This window comes from Amblyomma mixtum, chromosome 2 (assembly GCF_055824585.1).
Source record: "Amblyomma mixtum isolate Tamu chromosome 2, ASM5582458v1, whole genome shotgun sequence".
NCBI lineage: Eukaryota > Metazoa > Arthropoda > Arachnida > Ixodida > Ixodidae > Amblyomma > Amblyomma mixtum.
The window spans coordinates 144,382,651-144,392,785 of record NC_143013.1 but is presented as its reverse complement, the minus strand read 5'-3'; the positions used below and the strand labels follow the sequence as shown (position 1 = coordinate 144,392,785).

Genomic DNA, 10,135 nt, shown 5'->3' with positions numbered 1-10,135 from the left:
GCCACGGTCTCAAATCCCAGTCGGAGCAATATTTTATTTTATTTATTTATGTACAGTTTGACCAAGGCAGCTCTCAAGGCCAAGCTTCACACAAGCTCGGTTAAACCTCATGGAGTAGTGCTTTCATGCTAATATTTGTTCTTGCTTGGTGTTATGGGATGCGGTCCCACGATGTCATGCCGTGATTGGCCATGGAGCCTGGCTACTAATCGGCTGCATGAAGCCAGGCATTCGTCTGCCTCAGGGCTTCACACTTTCGCACATAAAGCACGAGTGGGCGTAGCATATTATATCTCTTTTCATGCTAGGTGAAGTAGTGAAACGACACAGCTTAGTGCAAGTCTTGGAGCCGCTTGCATGCCCAGTGATGCACGAGTCATAAAAGTAACGTAACAGCACTTACAAAAATGACTCTTGAAACTAGGTTGATGTGCTGTTGAGGCCTTGTTGGTTCAATGACCTTTTAACGGTAAATCAAAAGGGTTTGAGATTGCTTAGCAAAAGCACAACAAAATTTTTGTTGAGTAATGTCCAATGAAGTAGTCACTGAGTATTTATCGTTGATTTTTTGTTGCATCATCGTTGTGTTCATCAGATATAACCGGCTTACAATATAGGCAACAGGTGACATTTTTTCACACTTGAAATGAATAGTACCCCTGTAGTTTGTTCATTACTTTGGGTCTGGAAGCACATTCAATGCAATTTCGATTTTCTACCTAATGTGCCTATGAAACAAATTGTGGCACTCGCCTCAGTATTGCTATCATTCAGCTTATGAGCTCAAGGGTTGTATCGCGGCCATATTTCGATGTAGGCAATATGCTGATTGCCATGTGCTGAGTTTTCATGGCATTTTACAGAACAGATGATGAAAATTGTTATCTGGAGCCCTTAATTCACTACATGTCATAACCCATAATTCAGAACAGGCATGTAAAAATTTATCAATTAGGCAACAGCTTTTGTAGTATGCGTGCTGGAGACCACAGTTTTTTAGGCAGAAAATACTACTGCACTTAATATGGTACACTTCATTTCGAAGTTCACATTCGAAGAGCATACATACATGTGTAGTGCTAAGGATATCTATTCTCAAGTCAACCTACCTAAATTAGTTGTGTGCAGAAAGTGACCACGTTATAGGATGGCAGAATAGCCTTGCTTGCAATAAAAAGATATCTATCAGTGCGACCCAGCAAAGTATTGCCAAAGTGACTGGTAATCTTCAGGATACCAGCATGAGAATCTTTCTGAAGACGAAGTTTTTGATCACTTACAGCAAAAAAAATAAAATGACTTCGAACTTTTTATTCTTGTATATTTGTAACAACATTGCACAAAAGCATAGGGCAAGAATATTTAAAAATACTGAATCACATGTACATGTTCATTCAGGCACCTATCAGAAGCAGCATAGCACAGTGCATCTGGCAAAATAACTATAATCCTTTTTGTTCAGTTCACAGAACTACTGTATTAAAAACTAGTAACCTCCACCAGAAAAAAAAAAATTGTACACAAACAAGTCTAGGAATTGAAACCATACAGTGATGAGCTGTAAAAATCACCGGGCTTCGAACAAAATCTGAACGTCTGGTTTGAATTAGGTTGCTGCAGTGGCTCAGTGGTTATGGCGCAGTGACCACTAACCTGGAAGACGCGGGTTCATTCAGCAAGGTGGGTTCATTCCCGGCCACGGCGGTCGAATTTTGATGGCGGCAAAATTCAAGAGGCCCGTGTACTGTGCGATGTCAGTAGATAATAAAGAACCCCAGGTAGTCGAAGTTTCCAAAGCCCTTCACTACGGTTTCCCTCGTAGCCTGAATCGCCTTGGGATATTGAACCACCATAAACCAAACCAAACTGGTTTGAATTAGCTGCATGTTTATGAACAGGGAAAGGAAAGATCCAGTTTGAAAGTTAAACTGCATTCAAGTCTTTAGCCCTGTCATATCGAGCCTCACCTGTCACTGATTTTCCAAAGCACAGGCCTCTTTGGAGGAGCAGCCGAAGTCTGTACAGGTTCGTCATCACTGCTGTCCTGATCCGGTTCAGAATCTGTTAGATGAGACGAAACGGCAACGTTCTCTGGAGATTCTTCATCAGTGCCGGACAGATCCAGGTCAGACGATTGCCCAGCCGCAATGCTTTCAAGTACTCGCTCGACAGTTGAATCAATGACGTGGTCGATTTCCTGTAACATGTGCAATCATAGCACCCTCATCAGGAAAGAAAAGGAGACAGCAAAAGACAGGCATAAGAAGAAGAGAATGAAAACACAGCAGAAGAAAGGAATGGGCAAAAAAATGTGGGCTCGGTCCTGTTGTCCAGCACGTTGGACATCACAATCTCATGCACCTGTACAAACAACTGATGCGGTTTTTGCAGCCTGTCAAACTGAGCGGTGATCTTTTACTTGGGAACAGTTAGGAGCTCTGGAATCTGGTAGCGCATGGTGGTGGTGGTGGTGGTGAAAACATTTATTCAGAACAGGAGGTGTTTGGATCGGCCCGTAAGGGACCGATCCTCACAAACACTAGGTGGAGGTCCCTAGTTTGGGACCCCAGTGGCGGTAGCCGCCGCCCGGGCGCGCCCGACCAAGGCTTGTTGGGCCTGTAAGTCGTGGCAGCCGAGCAGGGTCGCCTCCCAGTCCTCCCGGGTTGGGTTGGGGATAGGGGGAATGGCCGGGTTGGAGGGGCAGGCCCACACCATGTGATAGGTGTCCGAAGACACCGCACCACAGTGCGGGCAGCTGCCGCTAAAGGAGGGGTCAAAATGTTTTAGTGCTGCCGGGCACAGCAATGTATTGGTGAAGAGGCGGAGAAGAAGCCGCTCATCCGCCTTCTTGAGGCCTTTACATGGGCTAGGGTAAAGGCGATGGCTATCTTGAAAGTAGGTTGCGATATTTTTGAACGTATAAACCGGATTAAAATCGGGTTCCTGATCAGGTGGGGAGGAGAAAACAGCCCGGTGAGAGAGCGCGCGGGCGGCTGCGTCTGCTGCCTCGTTTCCTGCCAACCCCTGATGAGCAGGGGCCCATATGAGGTGACGGTGTGCGGGGTCCGTATCCCGTATGCAATTTTGGTATATTCGATAGGCTAGGAAGGGAGTGCTGCCTTGTTCGACGTTCCGACAGGCCCCTCGCGAGTCGGTAATTATGTATTTTGAATTGGAATGTGAGGCCGCGAGAGCAATCGCGACCTCTTCTGCTTGTGTTGCACTGCGGGCTCTGAAAGTGAGGCCGTTAACTGTGTTGCTGTTGTGAACTACCGCGGCCGTGTACCATCCCCCGTGGTGAGGGCCGGAGGCGTCCACGTAGTATACACCTGTTTTGTTGCCATAATATCGGGCTAGCGCTTCCGCTCGTGCCAGGCGCCGACCATTATGGTCTTCATGTGACATGTTTGCTGGAAGAGGCCGCACGTGGAGGGCACGTCTCCACAGTTCCGGGATGCGAAACCTGTCTTCCATTGGAGGGGTGTGTTGTATATGGAGTCGAGCAAGAAGGCGGCGACCCGACTCCGTTAGCGACAAACGCGTGTACTGGTTTGTAAGGTGCGCCTCCCGGAGCTCCCGGAAAGTATTCACCACCCCAAGGGCCATAAGCCGGCTGTTCGAAGTAGTGATGGGGAGGTCAAGGGCACGTTTAACAATTTTGCGAAGGATGACCTCAAGGGCATCCTCCTCTTGTTTCCGTAGGTGGAGATAAGGAGTCGAATAGAGAATTCGACTAGTTACGAAGGCGTTTGCCAGCCGCAAGGCATCCTTACTTCGTAACCCTCCGCGTTTGTTGGAAACCCGGCGGACCATGCGGCCCACCTGGTCCCCCACCTTACGGAGTTTGGCCAATGTAGTGTCTGGCCGCCTGTGTTTGTGGATGTAGAGTCCGAGTACCCGTATCTCATCACTTTCGCGTATGGGACCACTCTCGAGAGAAAGAGATATTTTAGTTGTGCACTTCTGTGAGGGGCGGAGGTGCACAAATTCCGATTTTTGAGGGGAACATTGAAGACCGCAGCGGCGGGCGTAGCGGTCTACTATCGTCGCCGCTGTTTGCAGGCTGGTTTCAATATCCCCTGTGCTGCCCTGCGTGGCCCACAGAGTGATGTCATCGGCGTACAGGGCGTGCTGCACGCCGGCGACACCACTCAGCTGGGCCGGCAGGTGCATCATGGCCAGATTGAAGAGCAGCGGGGAAAGTACCGCGCCTTGAGGGGTTCCCCGCGTGCCGAGTAGGTAAGGACCATGGTCTCTATCTTGAATTCGAATGTAGGATTGACGATCCATTAAAAATTGGCTTATGTATCTGAATGTGTTGAGGCCACAGTCGGTGTGACTTAGGTTAGTGAGTATGATCTCATGTGTTACATTGTCAAATGCCCCTTTAAGATCCAAGGCGAGTACGACCCGGTCATTATGGGGGCATTCGAGGGGGTCAAGGACTTCCCGATTCAGTTGCAGGAGGACATCCTGTGCGGATCTGTGTGGGCGGAATCCGAACATGGTGCTCGCAAAGACATGTTTGTATTCAAGATATGTAGATAACCGATCCCGCACCATCGTCTCCATTAGTTTGCCCACACATGAGGTGAGAGAGATGGGGCGGAGGTTATCTGTGTCAATTGGTTTGCCAGCTTTAGGAATAAAAGTGACCAAAGCCGTTTTCCATTCGATTGGCAGGGGGGTGTCCCCGCGCCAAATCGCATTGACGTATTCCAGGAGGGACTGGTATGCCAAGTCGGGCAGGTTCGTCAAAAGCTTGACGGTGACCTTATCCCGTCCTGGCGCAGTGCCCCGTTTCATTTTGGCGAGAGCCGCCCGCAGATCATGGAGCTGGAAAGGTTGATCCAGCTCCGTGTTCTCTCTGCCTGCATAAGAGTACGCAGATCCACGGGGGTCTTGGGCTGTACACAGATACTGGTCCCGAAGTTTCTGTGCCAGTTGAGTCGTGTTGCCAGGAAAAGCGTGCATGGCTCGCTGCAAATGTTTTTGTGTTTCGGTTCGTGTTTGGGTTGGGTCGATTAGGGCTCGAAAGAGACGCCACGTGTTTCGGCTGGACATTTGTCGCGCGGCCGTGTTGCATCTATCTACCCAGTTGGAGTCGGCGAGTTGGGCCGCGTACTCTGCCGCTTTCTGGGTAAGCTCGGCAATTCGAGCTTTAAGCTTTCTGTTGTGTTTCTGGCGTCGCCAACGGCGGACGAGGCTGCGACGGGCTTCCCAGAGGTGTAGAAGGTGGTTATCCACGTCCGTGACCGCCTCTGAGAGCTGGATGTGTGTTTCGTGCGAGGAAAGGTGTGCCAGCAGCTGTTGGGACCATGCTGTGTAGCCTTGCGCGGAAATGGGTGTATTATCAAGTGAGTTAAAATTTTGCCTGAATTTCGTCCAATCTGGGATACGGGCTTGTGTTCTAGGACGCTTGAGAGGGCGTGTGCGTAGTGTAGTGTTAATGATGCAGTGGTCGCTACCGAGGGTCTCCTCGGTGTTGAGCCAGTCTGCGTGTTGTATGTTGCGAGTGAAGGTTAAGTCCGGGCACGTATCCCGTGTCACGGAGTTTCCTAGCCGTGTTGGGTGGACGGGGTCCGTGTGGAGGGTGAGGCCCAACGTGGACGCAAGCTCCGCCAGCCTACGTCCGCGCGACTCCTCCTTGCGATACCCCCACAGCTGACTGGGAGCATTAAAGTCGCCCACAATCAGCAGGGGATCGCGGCCCGCTACTCTTAGCGCGCGGCTAAAGAGGTCCGCAAAAGTCACTCGCTTGAGTTTGGGAGCGCAGTACACGTTGAGTATATGCAACGGCGGGTCCCTGCGGCGGAGTGGTAGGATAGTCACCATTACATAGGAATACTCGAGCTTGAGGTCGAGATCCACTAGGTTGCCTGTGTAGTCTTTGTGAACGAGAAGACAAGACGCGGGGTCCTGTTGGAACGTCGTGTAATTTGAAATTGTGGCGCCCAGGCCTGGCTCTTGGAGGGCAACCACGGCTGGTAAGGACCCGAAAGTTTCAAGGTAGAGGCGGAAATTGGCCCGCTTAGTGCGGTCCTTAAAGCCTCTACAGTTCCACTGTGTTATTGAAGTTGACATGGCCGAATTGGAGATGGCGGAACTCCTTTGATTAAGGTGTCTCGCCATGATTTAAAATTCTTGGGGGGGAGGAGGAGGGATTGGCTGCCTCAGAGCCAGCTACTTGCGCCATCAAGGGGGTGATGATGGAAGGAGCGGGGCAGCTGTCCTCATTGTCCGAATCAATAATCAGACGGTTGAATTTTGAAGGACGGGATACGTCCCTAATGGGCCCCGTCCGACGGAGGAGGCGGGGGTTGTCCAAGATGTGTTTTGATACTACCGCGGGGACGGCAGATTTGACCTTGGTCAAGATTTGGTCCATGGCGGTCTCGATCATAGATCGTAATTTAGAGGTTAAGCGCTCCTCCATCGCGGAGATGGCTGTCACGAGGGCAGGCGAGATCTCCGCGTCGCTCTCCATTGCGTCCGAGTTCTGCGGGCTCGGAGCGGCGGACGCCAATTTTGATTCTAAATTTTGAATTTTGTTGAGCAAAAGCTCATTCTGTGCCCGGAGCACGTCGATTTGTTTTTTGTATTCCGCGTCGAGTGCGGAGACGGTAACTGGGGAGGCGGGGGAATGGGAGGAGGAGGAGGCGATCTCAGCCCAGCTGCTCACCTGTTGTTTGCCGTGTTGAGACGCTGATGCCCGGGCGCCGGCAGCGCCATTTGTCTTGAGCGCAGGGAAGTGGCCAGCGTCCCTGCCGCTGGGCGGTGGCGGTGGGGGCGTAGTCTTGTTCCCGGGCGGTGGCTTCACCGAGGATGATGATGATGACCTTTTTTAGCACAGTCATGTTCTTTTTTTCATGTTTCACGGGCTTTCTTTAAATGACAGGAAAAAAGGACCTCACAGAGAACCAATGAGCCGGTGACCTTGAGAAGGTCCTTGATTTCCGCGTCCTGGTGCTGTGCTGTGGCAAGGGTGGCGAAGTCGAGGCAGCAGAAGTGAGGGAAGCGGTGACAGTGCATCAGCCGAGCCGTTTTCAAGGCCTTGCACATGTCTGATGTCTGTCGTAAATTCCGCCACGTACGAGAGATGACGGATTTCACGTGTCAAGAATTTACTACTCCCTGACTTAATGGCAAAAGTAAGTTGCTTATGCTCAGTGACAATGTGGAACTGCCGACCTTCGAGGAAGTGATTGAAATGCCGAACGAACATGTAAATGGCTAAAATCGCACGGCCTAATGTACTGTAGTGGCTTTTAGCAGAGGAGAACTGCCAGAAGAAAAAGTATAGAGGGCCATAGGCGCCGTCTACCAGCTGGTGAAGTATAGGTCCAAAGCCGGTTTTGGAAGTGTCGGTCGTGAAGCATAGAGGTGCATTTGGACAATGGGATGGGCCAGGAGGGTGACATCGGATAGCTTCACTTTGGCGGCTTCGAAAGACTCAAGAGCGGTGGAAGAGTATGCAAGTTGTGCAGAGTTGGCTTCCTTGTCTTGAAGCATGTCCGTCAATGGTTTGAGGAGGGCTGCATAGTGAGGGATAAATCGGCAATAAAAATTGATGAGGTTAAGAAATTCGCAGAGTTTGCGGATTGAAGAAAGGCTGCGGAAATTCTTGAATGGCCTCGACTTTGGACAGAAGAGGACGGATGCCCGAACGGTCAGCGTAGTGGCCCAGGAAGTCGAGCTACGACTTGCCAATGTCACACTTGGCTCTGTTGATGATGAGGCCATATTCAGAGATGCTGCAGAGGTGTTGCAAGTGCTGTTCAGCATCACCGCTGAAGACGAGGAGATAATCGATGTCAGCCATGCAGAAGGGTAGACCTCAAATCATGGGGTCTGCAAAGCGTTGAAATGTTTGTCCAGAGTTACGGAGGCCAAAGGGCATGCAGATGTATTCGAAGAGGCCGAAGGGTGTAATGATGGCAGTTTTGGGTACGCCAGATGGTTCCACGGGGATTTGGTGGTAGGCTTTGACCAGGTCAATTTTAGAGAAAATGGTGGCGCTATACAGCGATGGTGTGAAATTCACGATGTGAGGTAGGGGATAACGGTCCGGAACTGTTGCGTTGTTGAGAGCGCGGTAATCGCCACATGGCTGCCAGTCCTCTGGTGATTTCTTTGGTACCATGTGGAGAGGTGACACCCAGCGCCTAGAGGAGGGTCGGATAATGCCGAGTTCAAGCATGTGTTCAAACTCCTTGGGGGCAATCTAGAACCAGTCTGGAGCAATGTGGCAAGGTCGAGCATGTGTGGGTGGGTGGGCCAGTTGTTACAGTAGTGTGGTGCGTGACCTGGTGCTTGACGGGGAGTAAGAAGTTGGATGGGCGGAGCAGGGACGGGTACTCATCAGCCAGGAGGGCCTCAAAGGCCGACTGGGGTAGGCTGGGCATAGAGGCAAGACAATGGGCGCCACGGTGGCTCAATGTGTTATGGCACTCGGCTGCTTACCCGAAGGATGTGTGCTCGATCCTGGCCGCTGCGGTTGCATTGCGATGGAGGCAAAATTTCAGAGGCTCGTGTAATGCACGATGTGAGCACACATTAAAGAACCCAGGTGGTGGAAATTTCCAGAGCACTATGGCGTCCCGCATAGCCTGAGTCGCTTTGGGACATGAAACCTTCATAAACCAATCTAGCAAGACAGTCTGGCATGCTGGTATACACGCTGCATTAAATTTCCGGAGCCCTTCACTACGGCGTCTCTCATAGCCTCAGTTGCTTTGGGACGTTAAACCCCAATAAACCAAACCAACCCAACGGTGAGTAGCCAGAAGAATCTTGACTTCCATTGCAGCTTAGCTCATGGCATTGGCTTTGCATAACGGCTCTTTTTGGGCGCTATAAGTTCCGCTTTGTCTGGCCTGTCATATGCAGCCACCATGTGATGAGGAGTGGCTTGTCACTTTTGCTGAAAGCTTTCTCTGAAGTTTTTGAGCGCTCCACAGTGTCTTGCAGCAGTGCATCAACATAGCCTGTGCGAAAAAAGGAAGCAGTGTTACCTTAGTATATATCTGTGGGAGCTGTCTATATGACAACATATTATTATTTAGCAAGCGTGCATTATTTGGTTGGCTTGTTTACATTTTGTTTGTTACTGATTGTACACTTGTTCCCTGAATGGTGCCTGTGGATGCACTAGGGCTTAGTACTGGAAAGTACTGAACTGCGCCTCAGCATATTTGCACTGACTGGTGATCAGTTTTCATAGCTGGGGTTTACGTACTGTAGCTTGGCTCCTCCTTCACTACACTCACACTGAAGTGGCCTCTCCTCGCCTTTGAAGTTTTCACTTTCCAGCGTTCCTCGCCAGCTTGGGTGACAGCTTGTTCTCGTGAAGCATTTTCATTAAAATGCAACACGGCAAGGCGAGTCCTGAGAATTAAAAGGATGGTGTAACATTTCTTTCCTGGCTGCTGTTTGTTGCTTACCTTTCTTGCATTCCCTCCTCTGAAAAAGTATTTGAATTTGGAGAAAATCTGTTCAGCACACTGTGAAACAACTCCAAAGAGTCTGTCTGCACCTTCGGGGAGATTTGTCGCATGTCCCGGAGCAGCAGCGGGCTGTCCACAATTTCACGCAACTCCAGGAGTGCTTCTGATGCTGGAAATGGATTGCGATAATAGGTTATTAATCATCACATTTTAATACTTTATATTATCACTATTAAAATAGGTATACAATTGTGCCTCGTTAGTATGGACACTTTGGTTCCTGAATAAAATTATCGATTAAGCCAGTCGTCCGCAATAACAAACCTTGAAGCAAAAAAATGCGCTTTGATTAAGGTCTCCTTCTGTGCATACTGGCGGCTGGCGAAGTTCAAATTAGACATCATTTTGGGAGCTACAAGCCCATTACTGTGGTCGCCGTTGTGCTTGAAACAATGTGGCGCAGCTTGATGCGCCTACAGGTCTATATGTTTGATCGTGTCTTATGGCTGAATGACCTAACTGCTATTGCGACTGTTCACATCTCTCGAACCACTGCTGCATGTCAGCACTCATTAGGCTCACAGCTGCTGAGCATGGCTTTCTACGTAGCACAAGCCACTGTGGGAGTTTTCAACAGTCCCTCCTGGAAGCTGGAAAATTGAGGCCCTTCAGTAGGATAACTTTGCACT

The 10,135-nt window shown here is 50.1% G+C and overlaps 1 protein-coding gene across 1 annotated transcript; it reads right to left on the bottom strand.

Moving 5' to 3' along the window:
• Positions 1-1,859: 1,859 nt before the first annotated feature.
• LOC149361139 (uncharacterized) lies at positions 1,860-9,702 on the bottom strand. Its single transcript, XM_089569454.1, has 3 exons — positions 9,444-9,702; positions 9,270-9,387; positions 1,860-2,197 (listed from the first exon to the last, which is right to left on the bottom strand). The coding sequence occupies exons 1-3, from the start codon at positions 9,554-9,556 to the stop codon at positions 1,964-1,966; spliced, it is 465 nt and encodes a 154-aa protein (XP_089425580.1). The 5' UTR covers positions 9,557-9,702; the 3' UTR covers positions 1,860-1,963.
• Between the last annotated feature and the right edge of the window lie 433 nt (positions 9,703-10,135).